At 35.5% G+C, this 19119-nt stretch overlaps 1 protein-coding gene across 11 annotated transcripts in view; it reads right to left on the minus strand.

The window, feature by feature from the left end:
- Window positions 1–19119, minus strand: part of C2CD6 (C2 calcium dependent domain containing 6) — a 180905-nt gene that overhangs the window by 113693 nt on the left and 48093 nt on the right. For all 11 annotated transcript variants that reach the window (XR_008501194.1, XR_008501193.1, XM_054479124.1 and 8 more), the window contains exon 10: window positions 1421–1526. Coding sequence is in view for 9 of the 11 variants with exons in the window: in XM_054479124.1 (XP_054335099.1) it covers window positions 1421–1526 (106 nt within the window). In the remaining 2 variants the exon portion in view is untranslated. The remainder of the gene's footprint in view (window positions 1–1420; window positions 1527–19119) is intronic.

Raw genomic sequence — 19119 nt, forward strand, 5'->3', positions numbered from 1 at the left:
AAAATACTGATCTTTTAAAAAGAACCCTAAGTTCTTAGTCCCTTTAATAAAAAGTCCTCCAAAGTGTCTCCAAAATATGAATAGCTTATTGGTAAATACTAATCAGTTTATCCAACAGCAGCACAACTCTGCCCAATTATCACAGAGGCATTAAAAAACATGAAAATATCAATATGTTATAACTACTATTTTAGACTGTGATCATAGTAATGTTTTATCTATCCATTGAGAGAGCTATGAATCCTTTATTTCCAAGTCAACATGTACAGGTTAGAGCATATTTCTAAATATTAAACTTTACTCATATTTCTGATAAGGGTTTAATGTCCAGAATATACAAAGAACTCTCAACTTAACAATAAAAAACAACTCAATTTTAAAATTGGCAAAGGATTTGAATAAATTTTATCCAAAGAAGATATACAAATGTCCAGTAAACACATGAAAAGATGTTCACATCGTTAGTCATTAGAGAAATGCAAATCAAACCTACAATGAGATACCACTTCAAACCCACTAGGATGGGTATAATAATAATTTTTAGAAGTTAAAAAGGGTAGATGAAGATTTTGATCCTTCATACACTGCTCGTTGGAATGTACGATGATGCAGCTGCTGTGGAAACAGTTTGGAAGCTCCTCATAAATCGAAACAGGAAATTATTACACAATCCAGCTTCCACTCCTTTATATATACCCCAGAGAATTGCAAACATTTGTTCACACATACACTTGCACATAAATGTTCACAGCAGCATTATTCACAATAGCTTTTAAATAGAAACAACCTAAATGCCCATCAGCTGAGGAATGCATAAACAAAATGTGGTATATCCAAATAATAGAATGTTATCTGGAGAGAGAAAAGAAGGAAGTACTGGTACATGCTACAACAGGGGTGAAACTTAAAAACATAGCAAGTGACAGAGGCAAATCACAAAGAACAACACATTGTATAATTCCATTTATATGAAATGTCTAGAATAGGCTAAAGCTATACAGTTAGAAAGTTGACTAATTGCTGCCTAGGGCTAGTGGAGGGGATGGAAAAATTGGGAGGTATTGGCTAAAGGGTATGGGGTTGCTTTTGCAGGTGATAAAAACGTTCTAAAATTGACTGTGGTGATGGATACACAACTCAGTGAATATACTAAATGCCACTGAGTCCTATACTTTAAATGGGTCATTTGTATGGTATATGAATTATATCCTTATAAATTATCAATAACTATTAAACCTTATAAATTATCAATAAATATTCATTGAATAGCACATTATCAAAACAGGTAATTACCTGAACCATGAAAAATATTTTATATATCAAGGACAAAAAATTTGATCATCACTTTTAATTATCATAATCCCATTCTTAATAAAAAGTATTAAAAGCTATATATAGGAGAATGTATTATGTCAGTTACCTCAGAATCCTTATGTTCCAATTTTGGCATTAGAATGCTTTCTAAATAGTTAGCTTTATCTATCCATGTATTCAGATTTCTATATTCTTTTTTCATCTTTTCCAGCCTAAAGAAAGAAATCAGTTATGAATGAAAAAAGCAAGTGATAGAAGAATATATATGGTATGATTCACAGAAGAATACTTGCAATGTGATCCATTTATAAAATGTTCTAAAAGAGACAAACCAACAATATATTGTCTAGGGATACAGTCAAAGGAAAGGGAATGATTACAATAAAAATCAAGGTACTAGTTACCTGGGGACGGTTAAGGAGCGGGATATAACCTCAGAAGGGTACATAAAATGTATTTCTGATATTACTGGTGGTGTATTTCTTAACCTGAATCATAAATATGTACACAATGGGCTTATTATCATTATTTAGGCTATACATACATGTTATAGAAATTATTCAATATATATTACTCTTAGTATTTAAACTATACGTCTTAGTTTGAGCTGCTATAACAGAATACAATAGACTGGGTGACTTAAATAATAGACTTTTTTTTTAATATACTTTAAGTTCTAGGGTACTTGTGCACAATGTGCAGGTTTGATACATAGGTATACATGTGCCACGTTGGTTTGCTGCACCCATCAACTCATCATTTACATTAAGTCTTTCTCCTAATACCATCCCTCCCCCAAACAATAGACATTTATTTCTCACAGTTCTACAGGCCAGGAAGTCCAAGATCAAGGCGCTGGCAGATCCAGTGTCTGGTGAGAGTAGTCTTCCTTGTTTGCAGATGGCCTTCTTATATCCTCACATAGTGGAAAGAGATGAATCTTGTGTCTCTTTCTCTTTTTATGAGGGCATTAATCCCATCATTGTAACAGTCCTGCCCTCATGACCTAATCTAACCCTAATTATCTTCCAAAGGCAATGCCTCCAAATAACATCACATTGGGGATTAGGATTTTAACATGTGAATTTGAAAGGAGACACAAACATTCAGTCCATAACACTATATATATATACACATAATATATATATCATATATATACTATATATAATATATAGTATATATAATGTACTATATATTATATAGTATATATAATATATATAATATATTATATATTATATATAGTATATATAATATATATAGTATATATAATATTATATAATATTATATATACTATAATATTTATATTATATAGTATATATATATTATATATAGTATGTATATAGTATATATATATTATATATAGTATGTATATAGTATATATAATATATAGTATATATATAATATTATATATTATATATACTATATAATTATATATAGATACTATATATAATTATAGTATTATATAATACTATATATATACTATATATACTATATATTATATATACTATATATAATATAGTATATATATAATACTATATATACTATATGTATATATATTATATATAGTATATATATTATATATATTATATATACTATATAGTATATATATTATATATATTATATATATATACTATATGTATATATAGTATATATATAGTATATATATATTATATATACAATATATATTATATATAGTATATATACTATATATTATATATAGTATACATATGATATATATATTATGTGTATATATATATAGTGTTATGGACTGAATGTTTGTGTCTCCCTTCAAATTCACATGTTATATAATTATATATTTTATATAGTATATATATAATACTGTATATTATATATAATACTGTATATTATATATTATATATACTATATATTATATAGTATATATACTATATATTATATATATACTGTATATTATATATATACTATATATTATATATATATACTATATATATAATATATAGTATATATAGTATTATATATACTATATAGTATATATAATATATACTATATACTATATATAGTATATATAAATATATATAATATATAATATATAATTATATATAATATATACTATATATTATATATAAATATATATAAATTATTCGTATATAATATATAAATTATTCATATATATTATATATATTAATATAATATATATTAATTAATATTATATATTATATATATAATATATATTATATATTATATATAAATTATATATAAATTATTCAATACATATACAATATCTTCCACAATAAAACAAGTGAAAAAAAGGATATATCTTCTAATCCAAGAAACTTCAAAAAGCTTGAATACCGTAAAGATGTAATTAACAAGGATTAAATGGAAGACAGGGAATGTTTCCCAGTTCATTTCATGAGGACATAATGGCCTTGACAATAAAACCTGACAAAGACATTACGAAAAAGAAAAATTACAGTTTAATCTCATTCATGAATATAGATGTGAACATTATAAATAAAATATAGTTTTAGTACAAAAATCCAGTAGTGTGCAGAGACAATTTGAGAATAGCAGTTGAAACTGGAAGGGCTTTTCTCATTTCAGGATTCATGGTAAGATCTAAAGGGCCTGGAGCAGTCTAACAATTATGAACGCTCAAAACTGACCAGCCAAGTATCTCTTCCAGGACAGGACCCCAGGAAATCTTAAAAAGCATTCTATTATACTACACACACACACACACACACACCCCAAATGAAAACATCAGAAGTGTGAATCTGTGAAGCTAGAAGAGTTTTCTAAGCCAATTCTCCTGAAAAAAATTCAGGCAAATTAATGTCACATAAAATAGACCAACACACTTTAACAAAGATTAAAACCTGCAATGGATTGCAGCCTATCAAATGTTTAAATCTATGAGTTCAAAATAATATTTTAAGTATTTTTTTCAGAAACTAAAGTGTAAGACCTTACACTTCTGGTCCACTACAGGTCACTGCCCTAATGTATATACAACATGAAACACCATTTCATCAATAGGCTCATTTATTTAATTAATAACAGTAATATTAATAATTTTCATAATCTGAGAAGGCTTCACTTCAAAATGGGAAGTGTCAGTAGTGGAACTCTCATCTAAAAATCTCGAATGATTTCATGGCCGCCCATAACCATATTATACAATCAAAAAGCCCATGTACATAGAAGCTAAAAATAAGAAAGCAAGGAGTCAAACCCCCTATAAGTGGTTTCAGGCTAGCTTCATAACCATTATGACTTTTTCAACAAGCAAGATACTAGTAAAAATGTTACATAACTTTGTCAAAGTTAATTTATAGGTGAAAATTCTTTACATCTTTGTGGCATACCTATTCCAGTCAGGCTTTCAAGATGCCACATCATCTATTATAGAAGAACTGCACTTACACAATCACACTATAATAATCATTTTCTTAATTAGCTCTTCAGTCCTTTATGTTATTTCGTTAATACTAGCAACTAAACTAACCCACATAAAATAGATGCTTAAGAAGTAGAAACAGTATGAATTATCTTACTTGCTATTATTTTAATCCTAATTACTTTACTGTCTTTATGAATCCTATACATGATAAGTAAAACGAGTATCTCTTCCCCAACTGTAAAAACCATAGGTTACCAATGATATTTAGGTATAAATATACAGACTACAAAGACCTGAAGTTTGATTCTTATATAATCCCTCCAACAGACCTTAAACCAGGAGACTTACGACCACTAGAAGTTGATAATTCGAGTAGTCCTACTTATGGAAATATCAATTTTTATATTAATCTCATTAAAAGATGTATTACATCCATAAGCTGTTCCATCATTAGGCCTAAAAACAGATTAAATTCCAGGATGTTTAAATCAAGCAACTCTAACATCCACATGACCAGGCCTATACTATAGACAATGCTCAGAAATTTGTGGATCAAATCACAGCTTTATGCCTATTGTACTTGAATTAGTGCTGCAAAAACTGATCGGCACCTATGTCATCGTGAAGCTAAGTGGCATTAACCTTTTAAATTAAAGAATGAAAGCACTGATCTTTCCACAACGATATGCCACAATTAGCTACATCAACATAATTTATCACTTTTTTCAATAATTCTAGCCCTATTTAACCTATTTCAATTAAAAATTTCAAAATATACCTACTCTTTAAACCTGTCACCAAAAACTATTGAAGCACCAAAACATGAAACCCCTAAGAAAAAAAGTGAATGAAAATTTATTCATCTCTTTCATTACTCCCACAATAATAGGACTACCTAGTATCCTCATCATTTCACTCCCAAACATTCTATTCCCTGCTCCCAATTGCCTAATTAGTAACCGATTAATCTCTATACAATGATTAGAGTAACTTGTATTAAAGCAAGTGATAACATTCCATAATATCAAATGACAAACTTGATTTCTAATATTAATCTCCTTTATCCTATTTTCATTGGCTCAACAAATTTATTCAGATCATTAACTCATTCATCTACACCAATCACCCAGTTATCAATATATCTAGGTATGGTTATCCCACTATAAGCAGGAACAGTAACTACTGGTTTCCACCACAAAACAAAAGCAACACTGGCCCACTTCCTACCATAAGGAAAACCCATTCCACTTATCCCTCTACTAGTAATTATTGAGACTTTTTACTCAACCCATAGTAGCCGCAGCTCTGCTACTAATAGCCAGTATTACAGCTATCTATTTGTGCATTTAATTGGTGGAGCCACATTAGCACAGTTGATTCTTGGACAACATGAGTTTGAACTGTGCAGGTCCACCTATATGTGGATTTCTTTCAATAAATATATTGGAAAATTGTTTGAGATTTGTGACAATTTGAAAAAACTCACAGATGAGCTGCATAGCCTAGAAATATTTTTTAAAAAATGTTTAAGTTAGTATGTCATGAATGCATAAAATATATGTACTAGTCTATTTTATCATTTATTACCATAAAATATACACAGATTTATTATAAAATTTAAAATGTATGCACATAGACATTTATTATAAAGTACTAGTCTATTTTAAAGTACTACTATTTTAAAGTATTTTAAAGTACTAGTCTATTATAAAGTACTAGTCTATTTTATCATTTACTACCATAAAATATACACAGATATATTATAAAATTTAAAACTCATGCACATAGAGATTATACATGGTGCCATTTGCAATTGAGAGAAATGTAAACAAATGTAAAGATGCTGTATTAAATCATAACTGCATAAATTAACTGTAGTTCATACTGTACTACTGTAATAATTTTGTAGTCACCTATTCTTGCTATAGCAGAGAGCTCAGGCATTGTGAGTATTCACTTTTAATGCCATGTGACACTAATCAACTCTGCGTGAGATGTCTCTCCAGTAAATAAATGCATATCACTGTAAAAAGTGATCTCTCGACCAGCCTCACCAACATGGAGAAACCCCGTCTCTACTAAAAATACAAAAAAATATTAGCCGGGCATGGTGGCGCATGCCTGTAATCCCAGCTACTCGGGAGGCTGAGGCAGGAGAATCACTTTAACCCGGGAGCCAGAGGTTGCAGTGAGCTGAGATCGCACCATTGCACTCCAGCCTGGGCAACAAGAGTGAAACTCCGTCTAAAAAAAAAAAAGTGATCTCTCGTGATTCTTGCGTATTTTTCTTTCTCCTTTCTTTCTTTCTTTTTTTTTTTTTTTTTCTCTTTTTTGAGACACAGTCTATGCCCAGGCTGGAATGCAGTGGTGCGATCTCGGCCCAGTGTGGTCTCAGCTCCACCCCCCAGGCCCAAGTAATTCTCCCACCTCAGCCTTGAGTAACTACAGGTGCATGCCACGCCTGGCTAAGTTTTGTATTTCTTGTGACATGAAGTTTTACCATGTTGCGCAGGCTGGTCTCAAACTCCGGAACTCAGGGAATCCTCTCCTCCCAAAGTGCTGGGATTACAGGTGTGAGCCACTGCGCCCAGCCCTTGTATATTTTTCATTGAGCTTCGTAGTGTAAACCTTGAATAACACCATGGGACCTGTACCAAGTGCCACTAGTGATGCTAGAAGTGCTCCTAAGAAACAGAGAAAAATTATGACATTACAAGAATAAGTTGAGTTGCTTGATATGTATCATAGATTGAGGTTGCCCACCATTTCAAGATAAATGAATCCAGCATAAGGACTATTGTTAAAGAAAAGAAGAAAGAAAAATTCATGAAGCCATTGCTGAAACCACACCAGCAGATGCAAAAACTTTGCACATTTTGTAAAACATGAAATATTTGCTGACTGTTTATGTTATTGGTGGGGCTTTCAGTCAACAGTAGGCTATTAGTAGTTCAGTTTTAAGGGAGTCAAAAGTTATATATGGATTTTCCACTGCATGGGTAGGGGGTGGCAACCCTAACCTTCCATTGTTCAAGATTTAACTCTATTAACATTATCTTTGCAACAGCCCCAATTACATTTATCATCTTAATAAATGTAATTTTACTCACTCTTCTTGAACTTGCTGTAGCCCCAATTCAAGCTTATGACTCCACACTCCTGGTTAGTCTTTACTATAGGACCCAATAGTCCTACACTGACCATATAGTTAATCCTAGCTCCTGACCACCTACAGAAACATTATTAACTCTATTCATGACATCTTAGTAATATTATTTCACTTTAACTTGATTATTTTATTATGCGTAGGTCTATTAACTAATACATTAACTGTCTACCAGTAATGATGAGATAGCTGAGAAAGCACATTGCAAGGCCTCCACACATTAATCATTCAAAAATCCCTCTAATACAGAATAATTTATCATATCACAAGTTTTCTTCTGAGCCTTCTACCACTCAAGCCTAGCCCAACCCCGGAAGTGGGAGGTTGCTGACCACCAACAGGTATTCACCCACTTAATCTCCTAGAAGTTTAACTACTCAATACATCAGTCCTGTTAGCCTCAGGAGTATCAATCACCTGAGTGCACCATAGCTTAATAGAAGAAATCCGTAAACATACACTTCAAGCTCTCTTCATCACAATTTCATTAGGCATTTCTTTTATATTATTACAAATCTTAGAACACTTCAAAACATCCTTTACCATCTGTGATGATGTAAATGACTCAATATTCTTCATAGTAATAGGCTTCCAATGACTACATGTAATTATTAGCTCCAACTTCCTTATCCTCTGCTTCTTATGTCAACTTAGCATTTAACCACCATTTTGGTTTTCAAAACCAAAGTTTTTAGGTAACCAAGTTACCTAACTAATAATGATATTTTACAGATGTAATGACTATTTCTGTACATTTCTGTCTATTGATGAAGTTCCTATTCTTTTAGTATTAACTGTACAACTGACTTCCAATCAGTTAGCTTCAGTCTAAACTGGAAAATAATAATTAACCTTACATTAACTTTAGCAACTAATACATCATTAGCACAACTACTTGTAATCATCACATTCTGCTTCCCACAACTAAATATCTATATAGAAAAATCAAGCTCATACAAATATGGATTTGATCTAATAGGCACTGCCTGCCTGCCATTTCCAGAAAATTTTTTGTATTAACTATTACATTTCTATTATTCAACCTAGAAATTTCCCTCCTATTACTACTACCATGAGCATCTCAAGTAACCCAAAAGTTATTCTTACTATAGCTCTAATTTTAAACTCCATTCTAGACTTAGGCCTAAGCTTACGAATGAATCCAAGATGGACTAGAATGAGTGACTTAAGTATGGCAATAAGTTTAAATTACAACAAATAATTCTGACTCATTAAGTTATGATATTTTATAATTACCAATATGCTTTCAATTTATATCAGTATCATTCTAGTTTACATCACATCCCTAATAGGACTACTAGTATAATGGGATCACACCTAATATCTCCATTACTATGTTTAAAACGTATAACACTATCACTATTTATTCTAGGAAGCCCTGTAATTTTAAATATATGCTTTATCTTATCCACCATAATACCTATCATTTTACTAGTATTTGCAGCCTATGAGGCTGCCATAGGCGGGGCATTACTAACAATGGTATCTAGTACATATGGCTCAGATTACATATAAAACTCAAATCTTCTCCAATGCTAGCAATTATTGTACCCACAATTATACTTATGCCAGTGACACAATATTCTAAAAATTCTAAAATTTGAATTCACACAACTATGCACTGCTTACTAATTAGTTTCATCAAATTATTCCTCTTAAGCCAATTTAGTAAAAATAACCTAAACTTTTCATTAGTTTTTTTCTCCAACTCACTATCAGCCTCCATTTCATTATACTAACAAATTGATTACTTCCCCTAATAATTATAGCAAGTCAACATCATCTCTCCAAAGAATCATATATGTGAAAAAGCTATATATTTCAATATTAACCTTTCTACATTTATTCTTAATCATAACATTTACTGCCACAGAACTAACTCCATTTTACATTCTCTTTGAAGCAACACTAATTCCTACTCTAATTATTATTCTCTGATAAGGAAACCAAATAGAATGATTAAATCCAGAGCTCTATTTCCTGTTCTATACACTAATTGGTTTTTTACCTCAACTCGTAGCATTAATTTATATCCAAAACTCCACATGCTCATTACACTTTTTAATAACCTGTTACTGTGTTCAAACTCAGCTCTTGACATATTAGTCTTTTATGATTAGCATGCATTATAGCATTTATGGTAAAAATATCCCTTTATAGTTTCTATCTCTGACTAACAAAGTACACACAGAAACTCCAATTGCTGAATCCACAGTTCTTGCAGCCATAAAATTAGCAGGCTATAATATAATACGAATTACTATAATTCCAAACCCACTAACAGAATATATAGCTTGTCCATTTCATATAGTATCCCTGTGAGGAATAATTATAACATGCTCTATTTGTTTACACCAAATAGACTTAAAATCACTTATCACAGTCAGGCATGGTGGCTCACGCCTGTAATCCCAGCACTTTGGGAAGCCGAAGTGGATGGATCACTTGAGGCCAGGAGTTCAAGACCAGCCTGGCCAACATGGCAAACTAAATGGGCAAACCCGTCTCTACTAAAAATACAAAAATTAGCCAGGCATGGTAGCGCATGCCTGTAATCCCAACTACTCAGAAGGCTGAGGCACAAGAAGAGCTTGAAGCCAGGAGGCAGAGGTTGCAGGAAGCCAAGATTGTGCCACTTCATTCCAGCCTGGGAGACACAGTGAGACTCTGTCTCAATAAAAACAATCACTTATCACATATTCATCCATAAATCATATAGCACTAATATTTATAGCCATTTTCATCCAAACGCCACGAATTTTTATAGGAGCCATAACCCTAATAATTGCCCTTGGCCTCACCTCATCCATACTATTCTTCATCACAAACTCAAATTATGAATGAATTTATAGCTGAAATATGCTCTTCATTCAAGGACTACAGACATTACTCCCTTTAATAACAACATGATGAGTATTAGCTAGCCTAACCAATCTAGCCCTACCACCAACCATCAACCTAATCGGAGAACTATTTGTAGTTATAGCATCATTTTCATGATTTAATTTTACCATTATTATCAATAGGACTTAATATATTAATTACAGCCTAATATTCCCTCTGCATATTAATTACAACGCAACAAGGAAAATTTACATATCACATTAATAAATTAGCCATCACTCACATTAGAAAATGCTTTATACATCTACCTCTGCTACCCCTATCACTTAATAACAAAATTATTCTAGGGCCTACATACTGTTTTTAAAAAAATTTAGATTATAAATAAAATAATAGAAGCTTAAAACTATTTACTGAGAAAGTATGCAATAACTGCTAATAATGCCCCCATATATTAATATAACAATATGGCTTTATCAACTTTTAAAGGATACAAGTAATCCATTGATTTTAGGGACCAAAAAAATGATGCAACTCCAGGCCGGGCGCAGTGGCTTACGCCTGTAATCCCAGCACTTTGTGAGGCCGAAGCGGGCGGATCACAAGGTCAGGAGATCGAGACCATCCTGGCTAACACGGTGAAACCCTGTCTCTACTGAGAACACAATAAATTAGCCGGGGGTGGTGGCGGGTACCTGTAGTCCCAGCTACTCAGGAGGCTGAGGCAGGAGAATGGCGTGAACCAGGGAGGCGGAGCTTGCAGTGAGCCGAGATTGCGCCATTGACTCCAGCCTCGGCAACAGAGCAAGACTTCACCTCAAAAAGAAAAAAAAAAGATGCAACTCCAAAAAAGTAATAAGTGTTTGGCTCACATCTGTAATCCCAGCACTTTGAGAGCCCAAGGCAGGCAGATCACCTGAGGTTAGGAGTTTGAGAGCAGCCTGGCCAAAATGGTGAAACCCTGTCTCTACCAAAAATACAAAAATTTGCAGGGTGTGGTGGTGCACACCTGTAATCCCAGCTACTCTAGAGGCTGAGGCAGGAGAATTGCCTGAACCTGGGAGGCAGAAGTTACAGTGAGCCAAGTTCGCACCACTGCACTCCAGCCTGGGTGACAGAGTGAGACTGTCTAAAAAATATATATAAATAAAGAATAAAAATAAATAAAAGCAAGCAAACAAAAAGTAATAAATTTATTCTCTTCCTTTATCACCATTTCACTTATCTTAATTTTAGAAATTATCATAACTATTACCAACACATATAAAGATATTTCATACCCTCACTATGTAAAAACTTCTACATCATATGCTTTTATAACCAGTCTCATTCCAGCTCTAATATACATTTACTCAGGCCAAGAAATAATCCGAGTAACTATTCAAACCTTAAAACTAACACTCAGCTTCAAGTTACATTATTTCTCAATAATATTTGTACCAGTGGCACTTTCTGTTACATGATCAATCATAGCATTATCAATATGATATATAGATTTAAATTCAAATATTGATTTTTAAAATATTTATTTATATTTCTCATCCCTATACAAATTTCAGTTACTGCCAACAACCTCTGGCAACTGGCAACTCTACTGGATGAGAAGGGACGAGAATTATATCATTTTTGCTAATCAAATGATGATACAGCAGAGGGGATGCAAGTATAGCAGCCCTCCAAGCTATTTTACATAATTGCATTGGAGATATCAGATTTCTATTATCAATAGCACGATTTTTACTATTCTAAGACACATGGGAATTTCATCAAATTTTCATGCTCAGCCCCAATCCTATATCTTTCCATTAATTGGGCTCCTTCTGGAAGCAACTGGCAAATCTGTCCAATTTGTCCTTCATTTATGATTACCATCAACAATAGAAGGCCCAACACCTGTCTCAGACCTACTCCATTCCAGCACAGAAGTTGTAGCAGGATTTTCCTATTAATCTGCTTTTCACCTACTCATAGAAAACAACAAAACAATTAAAACACTAACAATATGCTTAGGTACTGTTAACACTTCATTCTCAGCAATTTGTGCCCTAACACAAAATGACATCTAAAAGGTCGCATTTTCCACATCAAGCCAACTAGGTCACTATTGGTATTAATCAACCACATCTAGCATTTCTCCGTATCTGTACACATGCTATGCTGTTTATATGCTCCAGATCCATCATTCAAAACCTTAATGATGCCCAGGATATTAAAAAAAATAGGAGGCCTCTTTAGAGCTACACTCTTCACCACTTTTTTGCTTATTACTGTAATCCTCACATTTACATGTATGCCTTTTCTTACAGGCTTCTACTCCAAGGATTTAAATATCAAAATTGCTAACACATCATAACCTGAGCGCTTTTAATTACACTTATCACCACCTCCCTAGCAACTGTCTATTGCATTTGAATTATTTCCTTTGCACACCTACAACGACTTCACTTTTAAACTTTAATAAATATCAATGAAAACAACCTCCTCCTAATTAATTAGCTAAATGTTTAACAACTGTCAGCATTTTCCCTGGATTTTTTATCTACAGCTGTCTTAGTATTATCTCCCACTACTCATACAGGTTTTTCAAGCCGTGATGCCAGCAAGATAGCTGACTAGAGATGCCTGGCACTTATCACTCCCACAAGAAAGGACCAATGCACTGAATAAACAACTAAGATTTGACTGGAATGTCAAAGAAACAGCACTGGCATGCAGCAGGGGAATGGAGACGCACCTGTGGTGACTGGAAGTCCAGGAGAGCAGTGTGAAGGCAAACAGCCTCTGCTGCCCTGTCTCCTCTGTCTGGATCAGATCAGCCTGGACACAGGAGGGACTTCCCATTGTGGGGAAAAGGTTAGCAGAATATCCCCACCAACCCCCATGGCCACCACAAATATCAACAATCCTTTCTACAGGAGAACCCCATAGTCCTCACAGGCCTTGAGTACAGTGTTAAGAGCTGCTGGGAATTCACATAGCTGCATTGCCCTGGATTAGAAACACAAGGTATGCTCCCCACTGCCCCCGGATCCACCTCTGTGAGCCAAGCTGCTACAGCACAGTGCCATCTTGGAGTGCACCCTCCTCTGGGGGACAGTGGCCACTGCACCTCTCCAGCACTGGAGCGCCATCTTCATTACACCTCCAAACCCACATAGGTGACTGAACACTACACCCCAGTTGCACAGAGCCTGGGTCTAGTACTGGCTGTGACTATGGTCCTGCACAGCAGGGAAACCAACCCCAGCCACCACACTTCCAGCTGGAGGAACTGAAACTGCCACTCTCACCCAGGGTGAACCTGTCCTTAAGCCGGCCAAACTGCTGCATGCCCCCTAAGCCGAAGAGACTCTTGAGCCTCAGAGCAGCTGATATATCCCTGGGCCAACAGGGTGGCTATGCACCAATGCTCAGGACCTGAGAAACAGCCCCGTAGCACCCCTGGCTTGCCCAATGGCCCTGTACCCCCAATAAGGGCCAGAGAAACCATCTCGCAGGCTGCCCCTGACAGGCATGTCCCCAGGCTGGGCAAGCAGCCAAGAGCCCATGTCCAGGACCTGAGAAACAGCTCCTCAGGCTACCTCCAGTGGCCATGCCCCTGAACAGCTTTGCACCTGCATCCCAGACCTGTGAAATGGCCCTGTGGGCAGCCCCCAGCAGACACATCACCAGGCCAGCAAAGCAGCTGTGCCCCCACATCTCAGGCCCAAGAAACATCCCTACAGGCTGCCCCTGGCAGACAGGATTCCAGGCCAGCTGAACAGCTGTGTGCCCACATCTGAGGCCTAAGAAACAGCCCCACAAGTTGCTCTGGGCAGGAATATTCCCAGGCCAGACAAGCCACTGCATGCCACCCATTTAAGAAACAGCTCAGTGAGACCATCCCTGACAAAGTCATACCACCATCTCTACAGACTCTCTCAGCCTAGGCTACTGAGAAACTTGCAAATGCCACTAATATAGATTATAGCTGAAAAAACTACATGAAGACTAAACTACTGGATCCACCTAGAACCGGGCCAATGTGCCCCACCAATCTGATATCCCAAGATGTCATACAATATTCATACAAATATTTCCCTGGGAAGTCTACTACATACGACTGAATGAGGTGACTTTTCCATCAGATGCATAGACATCAATGTAGGGACACATGAATCAGGAAAAAGCAAGGAAACGCCACCTTCAATAAAAACAATAATTCTCCAGTAACAGACTCCGATCATAAGGAAATACATGAAATGTCAGAAAAAAATTAAAAATAATGATCTTGAGGAAACTGAGTGAGATATAAGAGAATACAGATAGACAATTAAATCAGGAAAACAATTCATGATTTAAATGAGAAATTCAACAAATAAATAGATATAAAAAGAACCAAACAGACATCCTAGAGCTGAAGAATTCAATGACGGAAATAAAATGTAAAATTGTGGGCCAGGTACGGTGGCTCACACCTGTAATCCCAGCACTTTGGGAGGCCAAGGTGAGTGGATCACTTGAGATCAGGAGTTCAAGACCATGCTGGCCAATAAGGCGAAACCCTGTCTCTAGTAAAAATACAAAAATTAGGCTTGGTGGCTCACATCTGTAATTCCAGCTACTCGGAGGCTGAGGCACGAGAAATGCTTGACCCAGGAGGCGGAGGTTGCAGTGAGCCAAGATAACACCACTGCACTCCAGCCTGAGCAACATAGCAAGACTCTGTCTCTAATAATAATAATAACAATAATAATATTAATAATAATAATAATGAAATGTACAATAGAGACCAGGCCACGCAGAAGAAATAATTTCTGAACTTAAAGCCAGGTCTACTGAAATAATACAGGCAGATAAAAAAGAATAGAATAAAGGCTACAGGACTTACGGGACACTATTAAACAAACAAATCATCACATTATCAGAGTTTCAGAAGAAGAGAAGCTCCTATAATCACAAGAAACTGAATTCTTCAAACAACCTGAAGAAACTTGGAAGAGGACCCCTCTAAATGAGAATGCGCTAACCAACACCTGTATTTCAGCCTTGTGAAATCTCTCTTTTCTTTTTTTTTTTTTTTTTTGAGACAGAGTCTTGTTCTGTCGCCCAGGCTGGAGTGCAGTGGCATGATCTCAGCTCACTGCAACCTCTGCCTCTCAGGTTCCAACGATTCTCCTGCCTCAGGCTCCTGAGTAGCTGGGATTACAGGTGCCCGCCACCACGCCCGGCTAATTTTTGAATTTTTAGTAGAGATGAGTTTTCATCACGTTGGCCAGGTTGGTCTCAAACTCCTGACCTCGTGATCGGCCCACCTCGGCCTCCCAAAGTGCTGGAATTGCAGGCGTGAGCCACCGCGCCCGGCCAGCCTCGTGAATTCAATTACACTCTGCCAAGACTTCTGACCTACTGTGAGAAAATAAATAGATATTGTTTTAAACAACTAAGTTTGTGATAATTTGTTATGCAACAATAAAAAGAGAATACAACTAATGACCATTAGTAAAGAAATGAAAATTGCAGCATATTCACCAAATGGAATGCCATGAAACTGCATAGATGAGTCTTAGAAACATCATAGTGGGTGATGTAAGCAAAATCAAATAATGTATTATTTAAGCATCCTATATATATGATTTTTTAAAATTAATTTTCAAAAGGCAAAAAATAAAATCAAAACTCATTGAAATAGTTAACTTCTGGGAAACAGGCAGGAGGATGAGATAGGAGAGAAACTCATAAGTAGATACAAATTATCCATAATGTTTTAGGTTTTAGGTTAGGTTAAGAACTGGTTGGTAGCCATTGCGCACATGTACCATAAAACCTAAAGTATAATAATAATTAAAAAAAAAAGAACTGGTTGGTGGCATTATATTATTCTATACATAATTTACATTAGTATTATGGATTATTATTTTGGATCAAATATTATATTTAAAAGATAATATAGGCTGGGTATGGTGGCTCACGCCTGTAATCCCAGCACTTTGGGAGGTCAAGGCAGGTGGATGATTTGAGGTCAGAAGTTCGAGACCAGCCTGACCAACATGGTGAAACCCCATCTCTATTAAAAGTACAAAAAAATTAGCCAGGCATGGTGGCGCATGCCTGTAGTCCCAGCTACTCGGGAGGATGAGGAAGGAGAATCTCTTGAACTCGGGAGGCAGAGGTTGCAGTGAGCCAAGATCATGCCACTGCACTCCAGCCTGGGCGACAGAGTGAGACTCCATCTCAAAAAAAAAAAAAAGAAAGAAAAAAGAAAGAAAAGGGAAAAAAAAAGATAATATAAAACACCTACAATGGCTTCCTATTTTTCTTATAATAAAATTCAAATTATGGTCTATAAGGCTCTGAAAAATCTGGTCTCCACCTATCTTGTCTCAAGCCACTTTCCCCCTTGCTTGTTGCTCCATTTACAATGGCTGCCATCTTTTTCTAGGCATAATCTCTTCTTATCTTAGAGCTTTCATACATACTCACACAGTAATTCTCTATCCCTGGATCTTTGGTATGCTGACTCCTTTCTTTTAATGTTACCTCAAATATCTTCTCTAATAATTCTTTTTTTTTTTTTTGAGATGGAGTCTCGCACTGTCTCCCAGGCTGGAGTACAGTGGCATGATCTCGGCTCACTGAAACCTCCGCCTCCTGGGTTCAAGTGATTCTCCTCCCTCAGCCTTCCGAGTAGCTGGGACTACAGGCAGCCGCCACCATGCCCGGCTAATTTTTTGTATTTTTAGTAGAGATGGGGTTTCACCGTGTTAGCCAGGATGGTCTTGATCTCCTGACCTCGTGATCCACCCATCTCGGCCTCCCAAAGTGCTGGGATTACAGGCCGTGAACCACCGCGCCCGGCCCCTTCTCTAATAATTCTTATAAAAATCAGTCACCTCCTTTATTTTCTACCATCTTTTTGATACCTTTGTAGTTTATTTCTTAATTTGTAATTTATTTGTTTTGCTTTTTTTATGTCTCTACTCATTATACTCTAAGTTCTTTCAGAAAAGATATTATGATCTTTAAAATGATCACTGTGATTCTGAACTAGGTTATTTCAGACCAATCATCTCACTGCACAACTATAAAAGCTGGACAAAACACTGTCTAAATTGTGTTGGAAAGAATCAGTGAGTTATAAAGACAGCAAGGATTTGCATACCCAAGATTACAGACAGAAAGGAAGTCCAGAGACTTGGAGCCCATCATTTGGCGCCATTTTTCCTTCAAGGCATTTATGCCTTGAGATGGTCAAGAAGTTAAAAAGCTGAGCAGAGCTTTGAAATAGAAATACAAGGATGTGAGAACAAAAACCAGAGTCCAGGGCTTGTTGGGATGAGAAGTCCTGGTAAACACCCAGTTGGGACCCCAAAAGCCTTTAAGAGAATGAGCGTCTCTTCAAATGTTATGACCTAAGTTGCCTCACACTAGTCCCAGTCCTGACACTAGGAGTAAGAATAAACCACAAAGAGACTAACCCCCCTCACAGAAACTAAAGCCCAGCTTCAAATCATTTCAATTTCAATCTTAATTGAATTAAAGTGATCTGGGATTGTTAGTGCTCCTAGCCCAGCTGGCTGCCAGATACAAATGTATACTTTCTCTGTAGGAATATGTAATTAAAATTAAGCTCCTCAAATTAGTTCTATAAATTTTCAAATACAATGTCTGGCACTCAATCAAAACAACTAGGCATGTGCGAATGTAAGAACTGACTGAAAACTAAGAGACAAAAAAACCAGTAATTTAAATAGACTCACAGAAGATCCAGATAATGAAATGGTCAGACTTGGATTTTAAAAGAGCAATGATTGCTATAAACTGAAAGTGTACATACCCCAAAATTCATATTTTGAAATCCTAATCCCTTATGCGATGCTATTTGGAGGAAGGGCCTTTGGGAGGTAATTGGGTCATGAGGGTAGAGCCCTCATGAATGGGATTGGTACTCCTATGATAAGAGACATGAGAGAGATGATCTCCCTCCACAGTGTGAGGCTTTGGTAAACAGAAGGCCATTTGCAAACCAAGAAGAGGGCCCTCAGCAGGAATCAAATCAGTTGGCACCTTAATCTTGGATGTCCCAGCCTCCAGAACTATAATAAATAAAAGTCTGTTGTTTAAACCATTCAATCTATGGTATTTGTTATAGCAGCCTGAGCTGACCGAGACAATAATAAATATGTCCAAAGAATTAAAAGACAAGGCTGTGGATTTTGGCAGATAAATAGAAACTATAAAAATGAACGGAAATTCCATAGTCGAGAAATAAAATAACTGAAATTAAGAATGCAGTTGATTTAATGGCAGAATAGAAACAAGAAAGAGCCTGTGAACTAGAATATAAGTCAGAAGAAAATATCCACACTGAAGCATAGCAAAAAAAGGACAAGAAATACAGAAAAAAAAAAAA

This window comes from Pongo pygmaeus, chromosome 11 (assembly GCF_028885625.2).
Source record: "Pongo pygmaeus isolate AG05252 chromosome 11, NHGRI_mPonPyg2-v2.0_pri, whole genome shotgun sequence".
NCBI lineage: Eukaryota > Metazoa > Chordata > Mammalia > Primates > Hominidae > Pongo > Pongo pygmaeus.